The 27,332-nt window shown below is 53.4% G+C and overlaps 1 protein-coding gene across 5 annotated transcripts in view; it reads right to left on the bottom strand.

The window, feature by feature from the left end:
* Positions 1-27,332, bottom strand: part of PLEKHA6 (pleckstrin homology domain containing A6) — a 139,153-nt gene that overhangs the window by 52,179 nt on the left and 59,642 nt on the right. Inside the window, exon 1 of one of the 5 annotated variants that reach the window (XM_073320384.1) lies at positions 21,545-21,595. The exons of 3 other annotated variants lie outside the window; for them this stretch is intronic. Coding sequence is in view for 1 of the 2 variants with exons in the window: in XM_073320381.1 (XP_073176482.1) it covers positions 2,557-2,591 (35 nt within the window). In the remaining variant the exon portion in view is untranslated. Of the gene's footprint in view, positions 1-2,556; positions 2,956-21,544; positions 21,596-27,332 lie in introns of those variants that run through there. One more of the 5 variants, XM_073320381.1, reaches the window with a different exon arrangement.

The raw sequence follows: 27,332 nt of genomic DNA, 5'->3' as shown, positions 1-27,332 counted from the left end.
CCAAGGGTTGTAGTAATCTATTTAGCTAAGGTACTTAGACTGTACGCTCACTGGGGGCAGAGACGTCTCTTTGCTCTGTGTTTGTACAGCACCCAGCACAATGGCAGCCTGCGCCATGACCAGGGACCCTAGGCTCTCCTGTAGGACACAAATAATTTTGTCCCCCCTCCCCATTACCGTACTATCTGAGCACCTCACAATCTTTAATGTATGCATCCTCCCTACACCCCTGGGAGGTCGGGCACGGCTATCATCCCCATTGTACAGATGGGAAACTGAGGCACAGAGAGAGAGAGACTAAGTGACTTGTCCAAGGTCACTCACAGATTCTGTGTCAGAGCAGTGGCTAAATCCTAGGCTAGTGCCCTAACCATTGGACCCTAATGTAGACAGAACTCAGGCGCTTTTACCACTGTGGTGTCTAACCCTAAATGCCCAGTACAGTTTCCACTGGTCAAGAGTTATGGGTCCCTAATTTCCTAGTATGGATGGAGCCAGCCAGGGTCTGAGTCCTCTCTGCCTCATACCTTTGTAGCCATTTGCACCTGTGTACAGTGAATACAAACCAGGGCAACTTTGCATGTAGATGCTCAACTTGGTTTAAACCTGGTTTATAGTGATTTAGCTTGTACCTTACATCAGCTAAACCAACATAAGCCAGATTTAAACCAATATGAGGAATATCCACACACAAATTTGCACCAGTTTAACATCACACTTTCATTTAATCCAGTGCAACTCCCACATGCGGACAAACTCCAAGTTGTGACTGATTGAAAACAGCAGCATTTTATACTCCACTCAGGTGTGGATGGTTGCGGGAAGTCCAAAGCAGTGGAGGATGACTCAGCCCGCAAGCTCCTCCTCATTCCAGTAGAGACAGGATGAAAAACACCTTCCACACATTCAGTTAGTGGGCCTGATTTGCCACTCACTAAAATCAAGGGGAATTTTCCCCAAGGACTTCGCTGACTTTTGAGTCAGGCCTTTGACTGCCAGGTTGGAGAACCCCAGTGATGAGCAGGTTTCAGGTGCAGCCTGTGTTACAACCCTGGATCTCTCCTCACTTTGGTGAGTTAGAAGTCAAGGTTAAGGCACAAATACCAGTTCAGTACCAGCTTTGCTTGATCCTGTTCAATGGCTGTTTGCAATGTTCTTCAAGGGCACAGAGAATGGCTGCAATATAAATTACCTCCCCTCCAGCTCCCATCGTCCTAGGAAGACACCGGCTACCTGCACACGGCTGTCTGCGTATAACATGGCCCCCCAGCATCACAGAATCTGAGCACTGACATGCAGCACAGCTGGGCACCAGGCCACTGTGCACTGAATGCCCACCGATGAAGTCTCCATGCAAACAGCCAGACTCTGCATAGAGTCAGCAAAACGGTGAAAGTTGGAGCAAGAAAAATAGCTACCACGACCGCTCATCCCTCCACCCAGCCACTTGCAAGTTTCACCTGAATGTCTGAGATAAGGCCAGGGTTAGAGGATATTAAAGGTTTGCTGGTAGGAATCCTGCTAAAAGGAGGGCTTCCTGCTTAGCACCATTACTGCCCAAACCCCAGTACCCTTGGCCAATACTATTTCTCTTTCAGTTGCTTCCTTCCCTCCTCGGTTAGCTTAAAGGGCTTTTGTTAGCATGCGCCCCAGGTGAAAGAGGGGGGAAATCTCATTCTCCAAACTGGGCCAGCCGTATTATTATTTTTATAAATAAGGAAGCTGATTTAACAAAGAAATTGACACCATTAAATAACCCCACTTCCTTACTGCTACTTTTCTAACTAGATCTGATGGGCAGGGGAGGGGGGCTGTGTTTTGGTTGCTCTTGGTTGCACCTGGTTTTAAAAATAATCTCATAAACACCAGTGACTTTAGAAGGATCACAATGGCATTACATAGGCAGGTGAGAAAAGTCCCTTCTGCCCCACTCTAGCTTGCAGGGAATGTCCATTCAAGGGGAAGCACCTTTTGCTATAGCAAGCGTTTCTGCACCCAGGAGCTGAGATCCTGGAGGGCCCCATTCGCAAAGCTGACATTCCCGGTGCTGCCGGAATTAGCATCTGTGGATGGGGCTCAACCATACGGTTCTTAGCCTGCCTGCAGCTTTTGGTCAGAGGTTCATTCATTCTGCCAGCCGGCAGCAGGTTTCTCTTTATCCTCGGGCACAGTTCCCCCACCCCAGCTTCCATCCTTGGTAGCTCCGTGCAGCTCCTCCTGGCACTCATTCAATTGCCTCCTTCCATCCCACCCACCACCCTCTCCTCCAGCTTCCCAGGCCCCCTCCAAAGCAAAGTCACTTCCTCAGAACCTCCTTAAATAATTCCTCTCCTGGCAGCTGCCTTGCCTGACCCGGCTGTATAAACTCCTGAGTTAAGCATCTCCTCTGAAGCACTGCAATGCAGCAATTACTGACCAAGCTGAAGTTCCCTCATCCACTTCATGACACACAGACACACACACAAAGCCCCCCATCGGCGACGAACCGGGCCTGCCTTCCTGGCCTGCTTCCTCTTCCCCCCGCCAGCCCTGCTGTTATCACCAGGTGAGCCCTACCTGACCCGACGGTCTGCCCGGAACTTTAGCATCATGACAGGTCCCCTTGCCAAGCTCAGCAGGGATCCCCAGCTACAACCATCCCGTGGGAGAGAGGTAAGTCTTCCTGCCACTCCAGCGGCTCTTCTATTGCACTAAGCAATATACCGTGGGGGATGATCCTGCACTGGCAGGGAGACAGAGTGGGTGATCTAATAAGCTTTCCATCCTTATCTTCAACTTGTCCGATTCCCTTGAGTTCCACGCTGGTTGCATTTGCTTCCCGCTCCTTCTCTCTCCCCTTTATTCCTGGGCACACGCGGGGGAAGAGAGGCACCCGTTCTCTCTAGGCAGCGGGGTCTATTCTGGACCCGTCCAGGCTCATCATTCAAAGCGAACGACGCTTGCAGCCTCGCGTGTCGGAGCAGCTAGCAGGCATGCCGAGCATGGAGTGAGAAGAAAAAAAAATAGATCCCCAGCACGGCTCCCCAAGGAGAGAAAGGTGAAGGGCAGAGACACGGCCGCACACTCATGCGGCAGGTGCAGACAGAGGAGGATTTATGCTGCAGCCTGGCCGTACCCACTTGGGCATAAGGGAGCAGCTCTTTGCCAAGCTGAAGGTGAAAAGCGGAGGGTGCTGGGTTTTCTTGAGACACAAACACTCGGCTACCCTGACCCCTCCCGGGGAATTATTCGTATCCCGCGCTGGAGAAATCTGCAGCTCAACAAGGGAAGGAGCATGCTACAGGGATGGGAGTGATTAGACAGACAGACTGACCGACCGACCTCTGTCAACAGAGTAAATTGCAGACACACTGAGCAGACGTTTACTGCTAACCTGGGTCATGGCACAGGATTTATTAAACTGGGCCCACCCCCTGCTGCTCTTTTTTTACAGTCGCTCATCTTCAGACAGTTCTAGTGTGGCCTTATATTCCTCCCTGCACTTAGTCACTATTGCTTCTTCCTAGGCGAAGGCCCAGCGGTCTCCTTTTAGGAAGGGAGTGTGGCCTGAGAGTCAGGACTCCTGGGTTCCATTCCTGACCAGACTGCCCTCTAGAGTAAGAGCTAGCACAGGGGGCTGAGAGGCGGAAAAGCTGGGTTCTCCTGACGGTGGGACTGATTGCAAGAATGCTTCCCTTGTTCCCAGAGCGGGGTCGTTAGGGTTTATAAAGCCCTGTGCAACCCCAGATTTAAAGGGGAAAGCACTGGAGGCCGGGGGCGGCATCACTGACACAGCAACCCACTCTCCCCCTTAGGCCAACGCTTTAAAAAGCACATTTCAGTCCATCCCGATTGTTAGCATAAGACGCTGGGGTGGGGAGGGGGGCTGGGGGGAATGAAGCAGTGACATTTAAAGGAAACCTCCAAACAAGGAAGTAGAGCTTGGGATACCAGCTGGCTTATATCACACAGTATTTCGCTCCCCCTTGCCAGGATCGCAGCAGTACAGCCAGCCCGGGGCTGCAAGCACCTTGGCACGCTACCGCCGCAGAGCTCTGGGGAGGCGCAACGTATCCAAAGGGTGTCACGAGTAGCCGACGAATCGGCACTTCTGCTACCATCGTATCATTCCGCTGGGTAATTCCAAAAGGCCGTCGCTTCCCGGAAGCCCTTAAAACCGAGCCAGCATCCCGAGGGGACAGGCGACAGCCCATGCGGCAATGCTAAGCTTCCCGCTCCACCGCTTGGGCAGGGAGACAAAGTCTCTGAGGCCAGAAGGGACCATTATGATCATCTAGTCAGACCTGCTGCATGACCCAGGCCAATGGGAGGACAGGCAGGCCTGGAGGATGGATGCTCATCCCTCTTGTTGCTCTATAATATGCTGCATCTGTGTAGACAGTTGATAGAAAGACCACCACTTATGGACACATGCGGATGTGTAGCATTGTGTGTGAATCAGTTAATTCACTGCCTCTGGTTGCTGGTGTGCAGCTCCTGACACTTCCAAGCTGGAGGGAGCAACATTTGTTCCTTCCAAGGAGCTGCCTCTGGACAACACAGGTGTCCTGCCCTCCTTGGCTGCAGTGAGAGTGGCAGCCTGAGGGGGAACCTTTAAGATGGGGGTAGGGGATGTGGAGCGATCTGACCGGACTTGCCACCACCACACATGTACATGTGCTTGGATGTGACTCCATGTTACAGGGGTTCCCTGAACTTTAGCTGGAGACAGCTCATTCTGGGCCTGGGGCCCTCACACGGAGGAGTTAATCCTAAACAAATGAGCTGGGCTCTAAACACACAGCGGGTTCCTCATCCATCCCTGGCATGAATCAGGTGTAACCTCCTGGAAGTCCGTGGAGAGAAGGGTCAGGCCCCAAAACACCCACACATTAGCCCCAGCCCCATTCGTCACAGAATTTTTAATTCCTGGCGTACGCTTCTAGTCACTGATCATCAGACTGACCGTCTAGCTTCAGTTCATCCTGACAGCAGCCAACTTTGTTAATTCCGTTGGGGATTCAGCCCCATTCACAGCTGGATGCATAACACAGAAACCCCACACAGGCTCCTCTGAGCCCTGAAAGTGTCTGCACTGAGATCACGCAGCTGTGCTCGAGGAAGGCGCTGTCCCCTCTCCTCGCAGCAGTTACCAGATGAGTTGGACGCAGGAGATATCTCCTCCCCTGGGCCCTGCCGAGAGTGGTCCCAGCAGAGCTAGGCAGGGGAAATGCTGCCTAGTGCTTAGAGCAGGGCTGTGTTATCCGCAGGGAAGAAGGAGCCAATGAATGATTTGCCCAAGGCCACGCACTGAGTCGGGGCAGAGCCAGGATTAGAATTAGGGAACGCCTGGCTCCTCTGCCTGCGCTCAGGCCGCTGGGCCTCACCCTCTCCAGCGCATCCCTCTGGCTTATGGCAGCAGTGGGAGAAGTTTGGATATTCAAGGCACGTACCGATTACGTTACTCATCTCAGTGAGGTGGGAAGGGAATTTGAGAGGGTGGGGGATAGAAAGTGGGGAGTAACAACTCCCTGGGGGAGGAAACTCTGGGTGAGATCAGGGTGCTGCACTGATTGCCCTAATGCTGGGGCATAATACAGGCTGCCAGTTAAGAAGGGTTTCTGGGGGCACAGCAACGGGTACAGGGAGAGCCTCTTGCCTCCCCAGCAGCAGGGACCCGAGTGTCAGGTTAACCACCAGTGCTTGGCAGCTGGGCCAGCAATGGAGGAAATGCCACAGAGGTCACTGTCGAAATTATTGCCTCTGCATCCTCCCTGGTTTTACGCCATGCTTTAGGAGGAGAGGGGCAGCCTGTCCTTACCTCCTCGATCCTCTCTCCTTCTCTAAATCACACGCAGCGGCCATTTCATGCATAAGCACCATCAATCAAAGTCAATAAGGGACAGAGCTGAGTACCTATAAAACTCCCCACACATGATACGCATATCGCCCCATCTGCTTTGTGACCTCGGACAAGGGGAGGTGTCCCCCACAAAGCAGTTGTCTGTTTCCTAATCAGTGCCGCTCGCCTCTGGAACATCCTGATAACTAGCCAGTTTCACAGGCCCATAAATGTCTCTTGTATTTTACTTCTCCAGTTATAATTTGTTGTATCAAAGGAGCACCAAGACCCCCCACAGAAGATTGAGGCCCCATTGTGCTAGGCGGTACATATACAGCAGAACCTCAGAGTTACAAACACCAGAGTTAGGAACTCACAGGCCAACCACACACCTCATTTGGAACCGGAAGTACGCAATCAGGCAGCAGCAGAGACCAAAAAAGCCCCAAAATATAGTACAGTACTGTGCTAAACTACTAAAAATAAAGGGAAAGTTAGAAAAAAGATTTGACAAGGTAAGGAAACTGTTTCTGGGTTTGTTTCATTTAAATTAAGATGGTTAAAAGCGGCATTTTTCTTCTGCAGATTAAAGTTCCGGAGCTGTATTAAGTCAATGTTCAGTTGTAAATTCTGAAAGAACAATGATAACATTTTGTTCTGAGTTATGAATAACCTCCATTCCTGAGGTGTTCGTAATTCTGAAGTTCTACTGTAGTGAGAGCCTCCGCCCCAAATAGCTGAGAGTCAAAATAGACAAGACAAAGGATGGGAGAAAGGAAATATTATTACCCTAATTTTATAGAAGGGGGAGGGAGAAGTGAGGCACAGAGAAATTAAGTGACTTGCTCAAGGTCACACAGATTGGACCCAGCTCTCCTGAGTCCCAGCCCACAAGACCATCCTGCTCTGAACAGACTAGAATCATCTTACACGTATGGTACACAGCGCCTTTCACTTGAGATGCATTCCCTGCTCTGAAAAGTGTACCAGCACCTCTGAAATGCAGCCACCTCTGGGGGGTGTGAGAGAGACAAACCAACCAGGAGAAACATGGACCCAGTGCAGCAGGACAAACCGCCTGTCATCATCACTAAAACAGCTCTGCTTAGGCTTTGGTGTTAAGGGTCTTATTTTTAAGGTTAAAGCACGGTGGAATCTATACTAGGCCAGGGTGAAGCGTGCCCCACTGCTCAGTCACTGATGCCATCCCCCTCAAAGTCCCCCATCTACTAGTGACCTGGGCCCACCCTCTTTAGGTTGTGAAATCTACCAGGGTCTCACCCAACAGATGCCAAGGGTGCAGTTTATCTCCTATGCGTCACCCAGCCTGGGCAGTAAAACCAGAACGGTTACTTTCCTAGTCAGTTTCAGTGGGCAGCAGCATTGTGTATTTAATGATCATTTGACAGAGCTGAGTACACAGTGGATCGCCGGAAGCTTACGCTCCTTGGAGCGCCACCCGTTTTCGTTAATAACCATAACATCCTTATCACGATCCCACCCACAGCTGGGAGTGCACAGTCCCTGCTGACTGGCTGACGCAAGCCATGGTACTTTCAAAACACACTGCCCCGGCCCTCAGAAACACCGCCTATAGATAATGAGGTGCACTGCTCGGCTCTGCCCAGGGAGACGCTCTGCTCGCTCTCTAGTGCGTTTACACAACTGCCCAGTGAGAGGAGGGGAGGTAATATTAGGTCTCAGCTTTCCTGATTTCTTTTCAACTCATCTCTGCCTCTGGTGACTCATCTCTGTCTCTGGCTATTAGTCACGATGGACAAGGATGGTGTCCCTAGCCTCTGTTTGCCAGAAGCTGGGAATGAGCAACAGGGGATGGATCACTTGATGATTACCGGTTTGTTCCCTTTGGGGCACCTGCCATTGGCCACTGTCGGAAGACAGGATACTGGGCTAGATGGACCTTTGGTCTGACCCACTATGGCTGTTCTTATGTTCTTGTAGACCAAGGTAACTTACTATGGCAACTTCCCAACATCATCATCTCCTTAGCTGCAAATCAATGACAACCCTTCACTGGTGTATTACCCCCTACATAAGTATCTCTTCTATGCACCACACAGGCCTTCATAAAAATCCCCTCCGTGCAAAACTGTTCAGAAATATCCCCCCTCTGTGCAGGGTAACCTCCATAAACAGAGTCAGCCTAAGGCCATGGCGGCTGGAACTGTGTCAACAGCAGTGGAGAAGAGCTTAACCCTAAGAACAAAGAACCTCAGCACAAGATAAAAGGAAGTTTCTGCAGTGGAGCTGGAATTTAGGAACAAACATCCATGCATGGCCTTGTACCCCAAGTCAGTGCTAACACATTGGCAATGGTGTGACGAACAGGAATCCCCCTTCAGTGCCCAGTCTGCCCCCTTCACCTCCGGTTTGTGATGGACAGAACAAGAGCAGATGTGCTTCCAGCAGCTTTGTGGAAATATGCGGTGGGCCTCTGGAAACGGGTCAGAACCAGCAGCCTGGATTCAAGCTCTCCCAAACCTTGGGAAGTTTCAGATCTAGATCCAGGCCTGAACTACTTGGCGACGAGTGGGTCTAGCTGTGCTCTCTATATACAACCCAGTCCGTTTCAGGGTTATTAAAACCAACACGTGGGGGTACGTACGCATGCATGCGCCCGGAGTCCTGCACACAAGATCAGCTCAGTGCAGTTCCATACGTCAGCGCCTCTAACTTTAGTGTACAAATGCCCTAAAAAGGAAGTTCAGCAGGAAGGGGTGGCCCTACCCAGGCTTCCTACTACAGCTGCCAGAAAAATGCAAATTCTTTTTCCATGGGGAATTTTGAACACATTTCATTTTTATTCAAATTTCCCATGGTTTTTCCCCCCCAGTTTTTGAAAACTGACTATTTTAACTGAATATTCAAATTTGTTTTTCCTCAAAAAAACCCCCAAATATTTAATTGAAAATGAAAAAAAAAAGTTTTCTACACAACCATTTTTCAAAGAAATTATGTTTCCACAGATACATTTTGACCAGCTCTACCCTCAGACTCATCCTCCACTTGTATCTTCATGAGATGTCTGAGATGGCATTAACGTAAGAACAGCCCTACTGGGTCAGACCAAAGGTCCCTCCAGCCCAGTGTCCTGTCTTCTGGCAGTGGCCAGGTGCCCCAGAGGGAATGAACAGACCAGGGAATCATCCAGTGATCCATCCCCTCTCACCCATTTCCAGCTTCTGACAAACAGAGGCTGAGGACACCATCCCTGCCCATCCTGGCTAATAGCCACTGGTGGACCTATCCCCCATGAACTTATCTAGTTCTTTTTTGAACCCTCTTATAGTCTTGGCTTTCACAACATCCTCTGGCAAAGAGTTCCACAGACTGACTGTGCATTGTGTAAAGAAATACTTCCTTTTGTTTGTTTTAAACCTGCTGCCTGTTAATTTCATTTGGTGGCCCCTAGTTCTTGTGTTATGAGAAGGAGTCAATAACACTTCCTTATTTACTTTCTCCACAGCAGTCATGATTTTATAGACCTGTATCATATCCCCCCTTAGTTGTCTCTTTTCCTAGCTGAAAAGTCCCAGTCTTATTAATCTCTCCTCATACGGAAGCTGTTCCATACCCCTTATCATTTTTGCTGCCCTTTTCTGATTCCAATATATCTTTTTTGAGATGGGAGACCACATCTGCACGCAGTATTTAAGATGCGGGTGTACCATGGATTTACATAGAGGCAATATGATATTTTCTGTCTTCTTATTTATCCCTTTCTTAATGATTCCCAACATTCTGTTCGCTTTTTTAACTGCCGCTGCACATTGGACAGGATGTTAGTCTCACGATACATGGAAGAGCCCTAGGGTGACTACAGGGTCCTTTTTCAGTCAGTGGAGGCCACTGATGGATTTAAAGTACCTGTAAGCCAAGCCCTGGATCAGACCCGAAGTTAAACAGAGCAAAGGGTTACCCGTGAGTCTCCATTCAAGTTTTCCCCAGCTGTGTCTAATTTGACCGGCTTGTGTTGTGTTCGGGTGGCATTATTCCTAACTCAGATACTGTGCCTTATGCTCCCCATCACCATTAATAAAGGTCTCAGTCACAGTGTTAGTCAGCCACCGATTCAAGATCTGCTTGGCAATATTAGTTACCAGCCCCACCGGTGACCAATGAACGGACAGCGGGTGGTATGATTCCCCCCCCTCCCCGACCTCCACCTTCCTGCCCTTGTGGCAAGCAGGCACCGGTTTTAGTCTCACCCCAGGGAAAGAGTTAATCTGCCAAAGGCTGGGGATATTTGAATACAGGCAGGCGGCCCGAGCAATGGCGGAGAGTCATGCTGCACGCAAGTCAGAGCCCAGGCAGCAGTGGATAAGGACTGTACTGCACCCTGGTCAATATGAGGGTAGCACACACAGTGAGCGTGAGCAAGGACTGCCCTGCACGCGAGTCAGCTCCAGGGTAGCAGACGCAACCACCTGGGCTGCATCCTGCCACGGATCTCTAGAGACGCAGCAGGGTACCCGCTGGCAGTCTCGTCTTCCCTCCATGCAATATTCATAGGCTCAGTTGTCGATGCATCAACATTACACGCATCCCTCTGGCCAGCTCTCCACCAGGCATCTGGGGTGTGGTTTCATTTCTTTGGCACGGGGCCTCGCCCCAGTTCCTGCAAACAGTTGTTTTCCTTGATTTTATTTTTTTGATTCTTCCCTCCCCCCTCCTCGTGAACCACAAGCAGGGCCTAAGGGCAGGGCAATTTGTGAGCAGGCCATTCTTGGCAGGAGCTCTGCCGTGTCCCTCTCACCTCCACGCAGCCATGTTGAGACGCTTTCTGAACAAAGCTATGGCTCAGAGCCAGCCAATGCAATACCCCAAGGCTCAGCAAGCGGCTGGACTGGCTTCCAGCGAGGCCTGGGTGCAGTCACCTATGCCCCTGCCTTCCTCGCTGAATCACAGCCAGCCCCTGCCCCCCCTAGCACACCCCAGCCTCACCTGCCTCGGGCTAATTGGCAGCTGCTGCCCGCAGTTTACAAAGTGACTCAGGCTCCTCTTTAATTACACTGGAAGCAGGGGAGGTGGGCACCAGCCACATGGCTCACTTCTGTGCTTCTTTTCCCTTCTCTGCAACGGTCAGATCTCTGTAACCTAATGGGCAGAACACACACCGCCCAGCAGTGACCTGGCGGGCATCTGCGTCCCAGGGCATGGTGGGGTATGCACCGAGCCACGGCCAATGGCCTCAGTGTGGGCCCTGCTGGAAACGTAACCCTTCAGGGTGACCCCCAATGCTCTCATTTTGGACAGGTTACAGTAAATCACAAGGCTGGCACCCACCTGTGGATATACAGGAAACCAACCCAAAAATCAGGCTTCCTGGGACAGAGACCGTGGGGTGAAGCTCGCTCTAATGATTATCCAGTGACTACGCTCATGATGACCTTACAACATCTTTCACCTGAAGGATCCTAAGCCGGATGCCCATGTCTCTGAAGCCACAGGGGCTCTGCATGCAAGGCCATTGCAGGCTCTGGTTTTTAAGTGGGTCTCTTCATAGCAGCCAACATTTTCAACGGTGGCCACCGGTTCTGTCTCCTGTGGGCACTCGGCACCCCTGAAAATCCGGCTAAGGCGGCTCAAGGTGCACACGCTCACAAACTGAAAAGCCAGTGGCCACTTTGGAAAGCCTGACTGAGGGTTTGTTTCCCCACCACTGAGGTGCAGCCTTGTGTCTGGGTTGAGACAGGACAGCTGTTTACCTATCTCCCAGGAATACTGGGATTAGCCAGTTAACCAAACTGTATACCCAGAAGCCAGCTTGGGAGAGGAAATGAAGAGAACCCCTGCCCCCCCCCCGGCCTATTGAAACCCCAGCGGGGAATTCAGGTACAGAATTTAAATCTGCCTACTTTACACATCAGCTTGACTAACGCAGCGTCCAAACCCCATGTATAAGACGACATGCAATTACCATGACAAGGTGTCATTACAAAGGAGGCAGTGAAGGCCTGGAAGAGGAGGTGATCGCACCCAATGGTGGAGTGGAATGACCCTCTCCCCCACCCCCATGAAATACACTAGCTCCCCACCCCCTTGCTTGAGATAGTTTCCATTTCTCCCTGCAAAGGGGTTGGCCGGAGAGAGGGCCACCCGTGTGAGCCACCGCCGCTAAAAATACACAGTGATTCAGGTCCAACAGGCCTATGCCCGCAGGGCTGCAGCAGGGGGTTTCCCCTTCGTTACACAATCGGTTCCTTGACTTTGGCTGGTTACATTCACAGAGCGGGCACCAGCCGTGTTGCCATCCACGGGGATGCAGCGCCTTCGATAAGCGGGCACCAGACCAGGGCAAGACTCACCCAAGCTGTTCTGAGCCACAGCAAACCAGCTTGTGGCATTGGCATGGCCACGGCTGTTTGCTTGCCAGCCTTTGGGTGGAAACTGGAAATCTGTGGAGGGCACTGGACAGGCAGGGAGTGCCAAGCATGCGAGGTGCGGGGGGGCACTGGACATCCCAGACACTGGCTCTAGCATTGGAGGGTATATGTTTAGTACACACCTCCAGATCAATGCAAGGGGATGCTTCCTCATGCATTTGCTTTCAGCCCTAGAGCTGGCTAGACTTCATCCTAGGGTACGGTCTCTCTGGGGTTCATGCGCCACGAGAGAACGCGCCCGGGTGTCGCACCGAGAGCGAAATGCAACCACCACATCCCTCACTGTTGGCCGGGACTGATGTGGTTAACCACCCTGATTCACACACACACACCCCATGTGTGGGATACACAGGCTAATGGAAACCATCTCCCCAAGCCCCTGCCCTTGCTGGAGCATCTGGGATTCCTGCAGGCCCGAGGTAATGGTCAGACTGGTGGGGCCTTCATGAAAGGGGAGGAAAAAAAAAATCCAGCCCAACCTGGGCCTCCCCTCTGCACTGAGCTGTTTGGGTGCTGAGCTCTCAACCCAGGCCAGACTGGAAAGGGAGATGGGAACTGGGATGTGAGGGAGGGGGAACCCGACACATCCACCCCTTCCCCCAGTTGTCTCACCTGTCAGAGCCCACAGTACAGACCCCCCCCCCCCCCCCAGAGCCTGCTTCCATTTTCACTGGAGAGGAGCCGGGGGCGCCAATGAAATCCCACCAGCATCTGCACTAGGTTTATATGAAAGCACAACCCTGTCTGCTCCAGCACCCCAACCAAATCTAAACTCAGACGCTTCCATTCTGCCCCGCCCCACTCCAGCTGTTTCAGATGGAAGCTACTCCTCCCCTCTCTTTCCCACCCTCTCCAAAGCCCTGTTGCTCATGCAGAATGGGCTACCTCCTCGCCCCCACCCCAGAGACAGCTGCATTTCAGCGGCAGGCACAGCGACAGGTACGAGCACTTTGAGGCAGCAGGGACCACGCATGTCAGCAGGGGCTGAGGATTAACTGGGCTGTCGTTGGAGGAAAGTCAACATTTGGCCAACAATTTGCCGTAACCTTTTCAAAAGCGAAGAATAAAATGATTTGTCTAGAGATTTTGCACATGTTCTTAGACACGGCTCTGGGGCAAGGAGCCAGGCTGCTCTAAACCTAGGGGGCTGGCGTGGCTGCAGTCCAAACCAGTCCTTGGCCGCCTCCTTTGTTTTCCTATCCCTTCTTTCACCTCTCCCCCTCCCCCAAATCCATATCACTCTCTTCCGATTAAGGCATTGCTGGAGCCTTTGGAAGCACTTTCTGCTGAGGAAGCAATTTGCTGCAATGCGTTTGGGACCAGATGGGAGGGCAGCAATTGAACGAAGTAGCCTGGGTCTAACTTGCGTTCTCAGCACCGGGCCGTCACCTCGTGACTATGCGGGCACCTGCTACCCAGCGTCGCTCAGACTGCAGCGGACACTTGGATGTCCTGGGTTTTGTTAAAAAACAAACCAACCCACCTCACCGGAGACGTTGGCGCATCAGGCTGAATTCTGAGCACACTTGCCAAGTCCTGATTGAAAAGCCTCTCCACAATGGTACGGTTTAGCACGGACATGACACTAGGCATCCACTTGTTGTTTGTACAGCACCTAGCACCACCTGCCTTGGATCTAGGACTGGGTCCCCCCGGCCCTGCTGCCATACAAATAATAATCAGCCACACATATCAAAATGGGAGATAAGTATTGTTACCCCGCATTGTGGAAAGTGAGTAAGGACACCTGGGCTCTAAATGCAGGGTAGCCATAGCTCACGCTTCCTGATGTAACTACAAGCTGCCCCGAACAGCTACGAATTCCTTGCATGCTTTGGCCCCACAGCACCGTAGGCTAGTGCTGTCAGATTGCCTCAGCTAATTAACTCTAGTGCTGTCAGATTGCCTCAGCTAATTAACCTAGGTCAGGTTGGTTCAGTCTGTGGATGGGAGACCTGCAAGGACAGCCAATGCAGAATGCTAGGTGAGTTCTTCGCTGCAGGTACAGCAAATGAAAACCCAAAAGCTGCTGCCCACTTGTGGCCGGTGAAGATCTGGAAGTTGCGGCAAATGTGGATCCCTGCAAGGCAGGAACTTAGGTCAGTCTCTCCCTGTGTTTTACAGATGGAGAAAACGAGGTAGAGAGCAGGGATGTGCCTTGCCCAAGGCCACCCAGCGAGTGAGTGGCAGAGGCAGGTCTGCTGAGTCCCAAACCTGAGCTCTAGCTACTACACCCTCCTGCCTTGTGAAACTCTCCATCCCTGGGAACAGCAGCCACATTGAAAGCACTGCCTAGAGAGAGAGATTTTCAGGGCCTGACTTTCAGAGAAGCTGAGCACCCAAAGCTCCCATTCACTTCAAGGAGAGCTGCAGGCCCTCAGCCCCTCCGAGAATCCAGCCCCTAAGCATCGAGCTACGTTCCAAACTGCCATTGTTTTAAACTCCCACCTCCACCGAACCCCAGACCCAGCAGCCTCCCTCTGCTGGCTACCAATCCAGAAGGCATCTATCTGCACGGCAGCTGCCTCCAGCCCGTCAGACAAAGGGACACAGCGGGTCGGAGGCAGATAGAGAGAGGGGAAAAAAAGAAAGGAAACATTCTCTCCTCCAGCGGTGCATCTGTGCCCAGATAAACCAGGCAGGAGCACAAAGGGGAGGCTTTGTCTGGGGCCGAGGAGCCAGAGGAATCAATCAGCACACAGCAAGGAGGGAGAAGGAGAGTAGCGGCGCTTTGGAAGGATTTATTATTTTCCCCAAATAATAATAAACCGGCCGTTGATTTTTTTTCCCCCCACTGGCTGTTGAGTTTCTTCCCCTACGAGCATTTTACCCCCTGCCTGGCTTGCTCCTTATCAGCCAGCCTTGCCAAGTGAGGGCAGCTTATCAGAGAGTACCAATCAAGCCCTGCAGTTGAGGGCTGTGGCTTGGAGAAAACACATAGCCACTCGACTTGCCTTTCCCCATCTGTGGGCTGTGACCTCCCGGGGTGGTGGGCAGAGGGGTGTTGTAGTCCTGCAGTCCAGCCTCCTGCTGTGTCAGTCGCGTCAGATGGGATTCTGTTCTCAAAGGCCAAAAATCTGTGGGCCACTGCCCAGCTGGGAGCTCCACTGATTTATACCAGCTGGGGATCTGGCCGTAGCTAGCTTCCGGGTTTTCCTGTGCCACCTAACCCCATGTTGTCTCAGTGCTTCAAAGTTACCCATGAGCACGTCTGACTCAGGGCCTTAGAGAAGGGAATGAAAAAAGAAAAAGAAGTGGGACTGGGAGCAAAGGGGCTGCAGAAGGCCAAGGAGTGAGGAAATGGAGGAAAGTCCCACAGCTGAACCAGCCAGCCGGTCGATCCTCTATTCCCCCCCCCACACACACTTGCCTTCCCACCAATACAGCTCAAGTTCAAAGCCTGAGCTGCCAGCATTTTGGATGGGGAGCTCTTTGGGGCATGGCCTGTCATTTCCTCTGCCTACGCGGTGCCCAGAACAATGGGGCCCGGACCTGAGTAGCCTCCAGGCATTGGCCCAATATAAGTGTTATAAGATAACCATGAGGAACTACAGGTCTTAAAATGCCAGCCCTGAGCCGATTCCCAGGTTAGGAGGTGCTGAGCTCTTTTAAAAATGTGCCCTGGATGGAGGGTGCTGAGCATTTGAAGACTGAGTCCCAGGTGTGGAGTTGCACCCGGGGGTTTCTTACAAAAATATATAAAGCTGGTCAGCAGACCCACTCCCCACCCCTGGGTGTGGATCAGTCTCTAATCACATTAGGGAACGGGGAGACTTTTCCTGCCTCAGGCAGTGGTTTCTCCTCTTTCCCCTGCCACTCAGCGGAGCAGCATTTTCCTCTCTGCACTCAGTCAGCCAAGGTAGAAACTAAGAGCTTGCTGTGTTGCATGTTCACCACCTCCACTGTATCATCAGTAGATCTCAAAGCACTTTGCAAAGGAGGTCAGTATCATTATCCCCATTTTAGAGATGGGGAAACTGAGGCACAGGACATGACTTGCCCAAGGTCACCTAACAGCTCAGCAGCAGAGCTGGGAAGAGAATCCACAGCCCATGTCCCCCTCCAGTGCCCTCTCCACTAGGCTCATCGAGCAGACAGCCTGCAGAGCAGAGCCCCCAGCCGGGTATGCTCACACAGGACTGCATATTCTCACGCAGTGTAGGGCTCAAATGCAAGCAAGCCCATAAATTTGCAGGCTCCTTGGGAATCTCGCCACCCGCTCTGGACCTAACATGGTCACTAAGCAGTGCAGAGGCTGGGGCTCCTTCCCTTGAGAATCCAATAGCACCTGACCTTCATCAGAAGTCTGTAGCCCCTCTGGGAACAACCGTACTGTGGCATCGTGTGACACCAGGCAACCTGAGCAGTTTACCATAGATACAGGAATGACTACGCTAGCCACGGAAAGGCAGCCACCTCTGGGGTGGAGTGCAAAAGTAACGCTACGTAATGGTTTAGGGCACGAAGAGAAGGATACCGTGTCCAAATGAAACTGCAGGGGGAATTAGGGAAGCAGAAAGTAATGACCTAATCTGGGATTTGGCCAGGGCACTGCCTACACCCGTGCATGCAGCCAGGGGCAATTTAATGCCTAGGCAAGTCAGGATCATGGATCAGAATGATGCCTTGAATATCACAGCCCCTCTGACCACCAAGCTGGGGCACTGGTTTGTTTTGGAAGAGAGCCCCATCACACCCACACCACTTCTGGCAGCACCTTGGCGCTGTAGTCTAGGGGATACGAGGAAACCCCAGCCACAGGGGGCCGGACTGTGAATCGGCAGCATGGACGGATAACGCTGAGCCTTCGGTGGCTTTATGTGAGCCCCTTGTGGAACAGGGAAGAGAAAATCAAACCAAGTGGGAACTGCCACTCCTGCTTCTGTTCTGGCTCAGCAAAGGGCTCATGTGGCTCCCAGACTGGTGCTCGTGGCCCTGAGGAATGGAGACTGGCCCAGGTGTTGACAGATTGGAGGGGAATTTTAAACATCTCCATCCGCCAGGATTGAACAGTGGAAGGTAAAGGGGAAAAGAGAGAAAGACACACACACTGTTATGCTCGCTGATGGCCATCCGACAGGAGCAAGAGAGGACCCTGCACTAGAGGAAGAAATGACCCCAGGATGACCATTGTGTTCAGGAGAGGAAGAGCCGGACCAGCAGCCCGTGAGTCCAGGGCAATAGCTGAGCTCCAGGCCCCTCCGCTCCCCCCGCCGGGTGAACCTAGCATCTGAGATCAGAACCACGGCATGATCTCATCATGCTGGTGACAGGGCAGCAGGGAGGGGAGGACCCAAGTGAATAATTCACCAGGGCTCAAGACTCACATCTACAGATGAGCAAAACTTCCCCCTCCCCAATGCATAACGATGATCACTTGCCTGTGACCAAGCTCAAGGGCAACTGTCTGGAAAGAGACTCGTATTAAAGGGCACCAGGCAGGGGGATAGAGGCTTTAACATGGCTTGATGCCGTGACCAACTGGCCCTCTGCCCCAGAGGGAACCTTCAGCCTAGGACAGTCCGACGGAGCCAGACCGAGGGGGCTCCATGTGGCTAGAGGCATCCCAGCTCGGATTTTCCCCAGCTCTCGGGAATGAAAGGAGTTAGCTCTCAAAGCCTGCCCACGAGGGCACCACCCTGAGAAGAGAGAAATGGGGGAATCCTGAGTTGGATTTGACCTCCCTGGACATTAGTTCCAGGTATCCTCCCATAGGCTCTGCTCAGATTCCTCTGCCTACCCATAATGGACACGTTGGGCATAATCCTCAGGAGAGGACCTGGAATTTGGGCACCACGCCCTCCTGGAATGGACTCCCTGAACTCCTACCCCTCATGGGGTACAACCGTCTTCTCCCCATCCCACCCAGCAGCGTCACAAAGGCTGGCCGTTCTGGGGACATGGCACTGCACCTGCGGGAGACACAACTGGCCGAGGCTGTGGGATCCGCTCCAGAGCAGGTTTTCCCAGAGTCAAGCAGGGTGGAAGAGGGAGCTGGTTACGGACAGGTCTAGAGAACTGACAGACCGGCTCGAAATCCCCACCCCCCCACCCTTCGCTATCTCTCCGACTTGGCCAGGCCCTGGCATGTATTTTTCTTTTGTCTGCTCTCCTCACTCAGACCTGCTGGCCTGGCAGAAGGCAGAGAATGGCAGGCTGAGCGCTGCACGGGGAGAGACCCCTTTGCTTTGCAAGGGGCTCCAGATGCTGGGGTGGGAGGGAGCCCCAAGACATGCATGCTTGGGGAAATCACTCCCGAGATGTCAGGCTGCCTCTGCATTAGTTTGAGAACATGGGGACTTTCCAGAGAACACTGCGTTCCTGGCAAACAAACAGCAGGTGACTGCGTGAAGAACCGGCCCTTTTACCACTACCCACCTCTGAAACAGACAGCAAGGAGGTAGCACTGGGTGCTTCTATTTCTATCTCCCTGGCAGTCCCAGCTTCACCACAGCCTGGAGATCCTTTGGTGGCTTGAGAAACAAGCCAAGGGAAGGAAACAGAATCGGGTCAGCCCCCAGGCTGGCTCAGGAGAAAGGCTCTGCTGGGGGGGGCACTAAGCCTGAAGTCTAGTGGAGGAGGTGGCCAGAGATGCATAGGTGGGTGCAGTAGGGGAGAGACCAGAGTGGCTCTGGGCAGAGCCCTGCCACCCAACCCAAACCCGGTGGGATCAGACTGCAAGTGCTGGGTTCGGGAGGGAAAACAACTCTCTCAGGTCAAGTTGGGTCACCGCTGAAGGCCTTCTCCTGCCTGTGGGGTCGGCGTGGTGGTGGCTGCGTGGCCCGCTCCTGCCAGGCACCGCCACTGAGCGTGCATGGCGAGGCATTGCAGCACCTCTCACTGCACCGTACAGCACCGTGCACAGTGCAGCTGGGGGCGGCAGCCGGTGGGAGTGGGGCCACGCAGCTGCCATCATGCCCACCCTACAGACAAGAGGTGGGATCAAGCCAGAAAATGACTCGGCCCTCTCCGGCGCAGGTCGGGTCAGGTGTGCGCTAGGGCCTGGGTCAAGCACCGCGGCACAACACGGGCATCCCCTCTGCGTCCAGTCAGCCACGAGGGAAGCTCAGAGCTGAGGGCGCTGGCCACGCACCGCCACTCCCACCATGGGCCTGATGGGACTTTGGAAACTCATCATTGCAGGATGGATCTGCTGAAGCTGGAGCTGCCCTGGGCATTCCAGGATGCTTGGCTCCCCTCCAAGCCCCAGCCTCCTGCTCCTGTGCTAGGCTCCAGCCTCCTTGGTGGTCTGCTCGGCCCCATGGTTAACCAGGCTGTTTTTCTTTTCACGGGTAGAACAGAAACTGCTTAAGTCCAAAAAATTCCCCTCTCTGTTTTCAATTGTCCAATGCAAACAACTGCAAGCTGCCAACCCTGGGGTCGCAGAGGGAACTCCCGGAGAGCAGGCCAGAGGCACACAGCTAGGCTGGAACATCCCAAACCCTTCGTCCTCCCCCTCACTGGGGACAGGAACCTTCGCAGATTCCACCACGTGCATTTCAGAGAAGCAGCTGGGACCTCCCGGATTTCAACGGGAAACAGCTGCAGCAAGGAGAGGCCACGCTGGATGGATGGACGGCTAGTTCCCTGCTTTGGGGATGGCTCACTGAGGGGCTAGGGAAGGCAGGTACAACCCCAGAGCGTGCGTCACTGGCAGCCAGACACTGGTCTCTGGGTTTGCTCCGTGTCTCAGAGAGGAGACCCGTGTGTTCCTGGCTGCTAGGCTCGTCTCTCCCAGCAGTGCCGTCCACTGCACAGAAAAGCCTGAATTAAGTGCTCACCCAAGGGGCCAGCGAAAAAATCACTTGTGGAGCAGAGGTCGCTCTTTAAGCACTGGTTGAAAGAAATTGCACTGGGAGCCTTGGGGATGCTTTAAAGTGGTTGCTCCCAGACCCTGAGCTGCCTGTCAGAGGCAAGACCACTGTGCATGCTTAATGGGCCCCCACCCTGCACAGAGTAAACACTAGAGTCTGCAGGGAAGGATCCTATAGCTCAGGCCAGTCAGTTTAGACAGACTCCAGCAGCACCTCGCTACCATCACTCTCCCGCTCTAGATTTACAGCTCAGGGTATTACCCCTCTGCCCTGCCTGGCTGTTTTTACAGCATCTTCTTTCAAATCAACCAGGTGGAGAACAAGGAGCCGCAGCCCCTACGCCATGTGCCCCGGATGCTGTTCCCCCGCACAGAGCGGTTCCTGCGGAATTTGTGGCAGGGACATACCTCCCTGAGCAGTGATCCCTTCCCCACTCCCCCTGCAGACAAGGGGTTGGAAGGGGAAGGAGGGTGCTGGGGGTGGGGGGGAAGGTGCTGAGGTTTGCACCTGTGTGCCCCACACTATCGAGTTGTGCGCTGACTCCCTTGCACACCCACCTCCCTGCCCCACTCCTCCAGTGCCGCCACATCCCCTCTTTGGATTCCCAGCCCCAAGCCTCGGTGGTTTTCATGCTGCTGAAAAACGTTTTTCCTTAAAACCCACAAGCCGGTCATTATCATCAATCATTAACAGCCACCTAAGCTGTGAGAGGTCTTTAACCCCTTCGCTGCCCCACGCCAGCAGGGCTGCCCAATGCTCCCACACTGCTAACGGCCAGGCAAGCCTTGCATTTGTTACAGCGGGCCTGTGCTTCTGGCACCATCCAGACCCGACCATAACACAGCGCTTACCTGAGGAGTGCCCCCACATTCCACGTGGCCAAGCTCAGCTCCAGCTCCTCCCCACCCCAGGCCTCCCTCCTGGCATTGGGGCAGCTGTGAAAGCCAGGGCAGTCGTGCACCAGCGTTTCGGCCCATCCAGTGAGCTTACGCTTGCTGGGCCGGCTGGGAGAGACCTAGGCAACATGGGGACTGTCTGAAGTAATGGACAGGCACAAGAGCAGACATGGTCATGCCCAGGTTCCTGGGAGGAGATGGAGGGTGTCAAGGTGGTCTCTGCTAGCTATGGCTTTTGCTTGCCAGCTTCCACTGGCATATGCCCTCTCTTGTCCAGAGGGCTAAACTCCAGCCTTCCTGTTCCATGGAGTATTTATATAGGACCCCCAGGGCCAGAGTTCCAAGGGCACAGCACCCAGATTTTCCAAAGAGCTCAGCACCCAACATGCACCTGGTGGGGCTCTCAGCAGCTCCTTCCACCCCCTCCCCTTTTTCTTCAGCTTCAGAGATCCTGCCAGTCCAGCAGCCTGAGCCCCCAACCTGCCCTGCCTCCAACCCCTTCCTCCGACCCCAGGCACCACGCCCTCCGCTTCCTGCTCACCTAGCAGCCAGCCCAGCCAGAACAAAGGCATGCCAGAGGCTGAGCCCAGACCCGCCTTATCTTACCTCCCGTCTTGGCTCCTCTAGTCAACATCTCCCGGCTGGGCTGTGTGCACTGAACAGAGTCTTAAAGGAACAGCACCTGCAATGCCCCAGCCGCCGTTAGGAACCACCTGCGAGGCCTAGAGTGGAGCGAGCGCTCAGCTGGATGCTGGACCAGCCCTTCCCCACAGTGACCCTGCTGGCCTCTACAGAATTTAATGTCTGGCATAATGACAGGATTCAGAGTAGCAGCCATATTAGTCTGTATCTGCAAAAAGAAAAGGAGGTCTTATGGCACCTTAGAGACTAACCAATTTATTTGAGCATAAGCTTTTGTGAGCTACAGCTGAATGCATCCGATGAAGTGAGCTGCAGCTCACGAAAGCTTATGCTCAAATAAATTTGTTAGTCTCTAAGGTGCCAGAAGTCCTCCTTTTCTTTTTACAGAATTTAAAGCTTTCATTTCAAAGTTAAAAAATGTTTCTGGCCATGGGGTCATGGAGAAAACTTCCCAGACGTGCCATGCCCCCGCCCCCCAGGCTGCCTGCCTGAAGTGTGAAACAATAGCTCTGAGCTGCCCACATTCCACTCAAGGAGGTGTTGACGCTGAAACCTAATGATGACAGTTAAACACATGGACTGTGTCACGGCTGATCATTTTACCTGAAACACCCAACTGCTCTGTGATTCTGGGAGGCTCTTGAGCTCCCCACTTCCCGCCTCCCCTCAGTCTGACCCCTGCCACCCATGTCCCCACACCATCACCTCAGGCAGAGCAAACTGACTCTCCTAAGCCCACTGTCAGGAGGTATATGTGTGAGGGCATCCCGATGGCATACGGTCACACAACAACTCCATTATTTCATACCATCTGTGGGCCTGTTCCCATAATGACTGCTGAGCATCTGCCCCATGGACCCCACTGGGCTTTCCCTCGAAAGGAGGTGATGGGAGGAGACCACCAAGTCCAAGCTATGAAGACAGACTGACCGACCTTCGGGGTCATGAGATATGGAACCACTTGCCTCACGGTAGCAGGTTCAAAACCAACTCGGACCGACAGCAAGACTGCAGGAAGGCTGATTGGTGGCTCTATGAGCTTGGTGGGACTCAGCCCAGCTTCCAGCAGGCAGGCACCCCGATCGCACCTGGCTCCCATCAGCCCCTTCACAGGCACCATCCGCAGAGAGGCCCAGAGCTGAACTGAGTGGCTCTCTCCACCTCAGAGCTGGTCTCACGTTGGATCTGTGCATAGCTGGGAGACGCTGGGCCAGCCTCCAGACCCGTCAAGCTGGATTCTCTCCTGACAGAAGCTAGGTGGCTCGGTAGCAATTTCAGTGTCCTACATGGTGATACTGAGGGTGTAGGGGTGGAAGGGAGGGGGTGGGGGAACGTCGCACAGAAAAGATGACTGAATTGCCCCTTGGGGCATGGTGCCATGAGCCGGGGAAGCCCAAGGGTCCGCTTGGGGGAAGCTCCTCACCCTGCCCTGGGTTACCGAGCAGGTGCTAGCAACATCGGCTCCTCCTCAAAGAGAAGGCAAACACGGGGCGCCCTTTGGAGCACATGGTCCCCTGGTGCTTGGCTGGCAGCAGCACAAGCCCACAGAGTGCAGTCCACACCTCCGCGCTTTGCTGCTCTGCTCCCGCATCGGACACATGCTGTCCGGCACGCCTCAAAAGCTCTCCCCCAGCAAGGCCTCAGCCACCCCCCTTGGCCTGGCCGGGCATAATGGCAGCTTCACTGGCACCCCCACGATGGCTGCCCTCAGCCCAGCAGCTCCCCCCCACGCCGGGGGTCCGTCGCCAGCTCGGGTCAGGACTGACGCCGCCTCGGCCTCAGCACCGGCGGCTGTGCCCAGCAGAGAGGCCTTTTCCGCCCAGGGCTGGAGCAGCGGCGGGGCTGGGACTGAGGGGCATTGGCAGAGCTGCAGGGGAGGGGAGACCCAGGCAGAGCAGGGGGTGGCAGGTCAGGAATGGGATGCATTTGGCAGCACTACATGCGATGTGAGGACCCAGGACTGGAACTGCAGGGGGGCTCCAAATCAGGCGGGAGGTGCTCTGGCCTGTGGGGAAGGAGCCCTGGGCTGGAACACCATGGCATGCTGCCCGTCAGGAGGACGTGCACTCAGCGGCAGAACGGCGGCGTGGGTGAATCTTGCATGCCCTCTGCCTAACTCGAGCCACGGCTTTCCATCCCCCACTTGGACAAGCACAGAAACGTAAAAGCAGCCAAAGGCTATTATGGCAGGCAAAGCTGCAGCTGGATGCTGTTACCCCACTCCCTGCCTCGGACACTAACGCTGCTCCTCTCATCCCCAGCCCCACACACTCCTCCAGCTGGAAACAAAACAGCAGCCCGCAAATCCCACTTGCATGTGTCCGATCAGATCCTGGCCAGGAGCCCGGCCAAAAACCCCACACTGGAGAGGCAAAAGGACAAAGAACGCCTGAATGTAAACACGGCCGGAAGGGCGGGGAGAGTTACCCAACCTCTCTGGACAGAGCAGGCCTGCAGCAAGAAGAGATGCTCTCCTCCAGAAAGGAGCTGCCCTAACAAGAGGCCCCCTCCGATGCAACATCAGAAGGCAAGGGCTTCTCTGGCCACACACAGATTCTGGGGTTGAGAACACCTGGGAGGATTTAGGTGCTGACTCTCCTCTTGTCAATCAGGAGCAACTCCAGTATGGGGGGCCAATCCGACCTTTCACTTGCAAGGAGCAATGCAATGCAGCTTATTCCAGCATCAGCTGAGCTGAGGACACCATTGCACACAGTAAGAGAGTCTCTGCCTCAACCAGCTTACAACAGACTACACAGACAAAGGGCACTACAGATGCCGAGAGACTAAGTCCCACAAGGAGTCTTTCGCAGAGCCAGGAATTGAACCCAGCTCTCCTGAGGCCCAGGACAATGCGTCGGCCACAAGTCTGCCCTCCCTTTCCTACTCTTGGAGCATTTGCTAGGACTATAATATTTGCCACCTCATACTGTGCCCATCATTCTGACCCAGCTCCCTGCCTCCCCCTGGGCAGTAGCCAACAGCCACCGCTTGCGAGGACGACAGAAACTCTTCCAGAATACACTTGAGCCATGCAATGCAGGGGGTAGGGGGAAAATTCCTTCCACACTCACCCCCTGCAAACAGCCAGCTTAGCCATGAAGTAGGAGATTTCATTACCAGGAGCCTGTAATGACAGGAGCAGTCAGAGAAGGAAGAGACCGATTAGCTCATTGGCTCCCTTTGGATCTTAGCCTGCATTATCTACAAAGGTGATTAATGGCTGTAACTTTAGCCAACCCTGTTTAACATCCAGCTGCAGGATTTGGCTCCCTCTCCCGCAGGGCCGTACGACAGAGTCAGACGTAGGACGAGTTCCCAAGGGTCCTGCTCAGTTGTCACTTGGGGCGCATGCAAGCAGAACTCCCAGCTATCTGCCTTGGATATTTACCTGGCCCCTCATTACGGTCGTGACTGAGCAGCTCACGACCATGAATGTATCTAGCCTCACAGCACCCAGTGAGGTAAGAAGTATTATCTCCATTGCACAGATGGGGAACTGAGCCACAGAGAGGTTAAGTGACTTGCCCCTGGTCACACATTATACCACTGAGACACTGGTACTTTAAGGGGCTAGAGGTTTATTATTGTAGGACGAAGGGGTTAGTTAATCCCACAGGAATATAATGCTCCCCGCCTCCCCCTCAGGAGCCTTGGCCAGGCTTGGGAAGATGTTGAATTATTAACCTCAAAACTATGCAGTTGTTCCCTGTAACCTAGGAAGCCTGGCTCTGCAATTGGAGGTTAAAACCCCCTGGTGTTAGCATGACTGCATGTGTTTACATGTACGTGCCAGGGTGTAGGAGTGCGAGTGTGCATGCGTGTTGTGTGCACTGGTGTGTGTGCACATGCAGGCATGACGTGAATGACCGTGTGCAAGACCCTCTGTAGGGGAAGGTGAATGAGGTGGACTAGCGAGTGGCGACCCTGAAATCAGTCCCTTCGCTAGTGCAGCTGGTGCCAGCCCTGAGCAGCAGGAGACGGCCTGGGGGTACATCATCAGGTGGTAGGATCCCAGTTCCTGTGACTCACAAGATCCAGCTAGGGTTGCCAGTTTTGGCTGGAAGGTTGTGTCACATGACGTAATCTTTCAGTCAAGATTAATCTTTAAATTCCTGGAGACCGCAGGACAATCCTGGAGGAATGGCAACTCTAGATGCAGCAGGCAACTAGCTTTACAGCTCTGGGCCAGGGAGCACCTTCCCACAGAGAGGGAGGCACCTGGGGCTCCGTCTGGTCTCCTCGCTGCTCCAGCACTCCACTTTTTAACCGAGGTGGAATCAAAAATCAAAGCTCCCCAGCTCCCTGCTGCTTGGAAAGCCCAGCCCCTCACATTCCATCTCCAGCCATGAACACAGTGGCCAGGCTTTGACCTTCACAGCGCGGCTGATGTGTGCATTGCTGAAATATCCTGGCTTCTACTTATCCCCCACCCGCCCCTTTCCTGTTCGGCGGCCCCTTCGCCAAGGCAAACGCCCTGAGCACATCTGGCTCGGTCGGATCAGAGGCAGCTAACGAGTCCCACTGCAACTGGAATCACAGCCTGTGATTGCAAAAAACGACAGGCCCGGCTGTCTCCCAAATGAGCGCCAGGCTCCCTCTCCCCTTCGCCTCCGAGATCTGGAGCATTCTCCAGGCCTGCTGGCTGCTGCTGCACAGGGAGAGACAGGGACCAGCAAGGCAAGAACAAAAGACATTAAAAAAACAAAACAAAAAAAGCAACACCAGTTCCATTGTGGCTCTGGACTCCAACCCTGTCCATTTGCTCTGCTTGGGGTTACTTTAATAACAGTACTTGATCTCTTTTCATCCCTGGATCTCAAAGCGCTTTACAAAAGGTGGAAAGGGGTCATTATTCCCATTTTATAGACTGAGGAAACCGAGGCAGACAGTTGACGTGACATGCTCCAAGTCACACAGGAAGGCAGTGGCAGGGTTGCAAACAAAACCCAGAGCTCTGGACTCCCCATCTTGTGCTTTATCCACTGCACCATGGTGCAGCCAGAGCTTTGAGATACACTACAGAGACTGGCTCATCCCTGGCCTCCGCATTCCACATAGGTCAGCCCTAAACCTAAACCTAAGTGGATCTTTTCAAGCACTAGCTACAACAGCCAACCTCTGCCGGGGCCCAGGATATACGTTTGGATTGATCTATGGCTTGCTAGAGACAGCAGACATGATACTTGCATCTGGATCTGAACGGCCCCCACACTAGAGGCTGTTTGAGTATTTCTGACCTCTCCTCCCTCCCCTCCACTATTCCTGACATTCATCCACTGGGTCTGGCCTCTCCGCGCATGTGACCATGTTAAACACCTTCCATACCTGGAAAACAAAATGGTAGTAGTGTTGGCGGGAAGAGGCGAAAGAGATGGGAGACTGGCCCATCAGTTTCAAACCAAGCATTTCAAGACTTCTGCTGGCTTCGAAATTATTCTTCCCATTGTATGGATGGGGAAAACAGAGCTAAAGAGAAGGTTTAGAGAACCCAGGAGTCCTTGCTCTAAGCACTAGGCTACATGCCACTCAGAACGGTCTAAATTCCTGAGTAGCTACCTAAGAGACAGAGCAAGAACTCTCCCAAAATATTTATACTCAAACTAGGATGCCACCAGAGGGTGACTAGCTCATGGCTTTGACATCACAGCTGCAACCTTTCACTTCCTGAAATCATAAGAAATGCCCGGGACAACTTTTTGCAGCAGCATTTCAAAAACCAATAGGGTAGCACCAGGGGCATGAACTTCAC

This window comes from Lepidochelys kempii, chromosome 21 (assembly GCF_965140265.1).
Source record: "Lepidochelys kempii isolate rLepKem1 chromosome 21, rLepKem1.hap2, whole genome shotgun sequence".
NCBI lineage: Eukaryota > Metazoa > Chordata > Testudines > Cheloniidae > Lepidochelys > Lepidochelys kempii.
The sequence above is the reverse complement of the archived record's forward strand: the minus strand, read 5'-3'. Positions and strand labels throughout refer to the sequence as shown.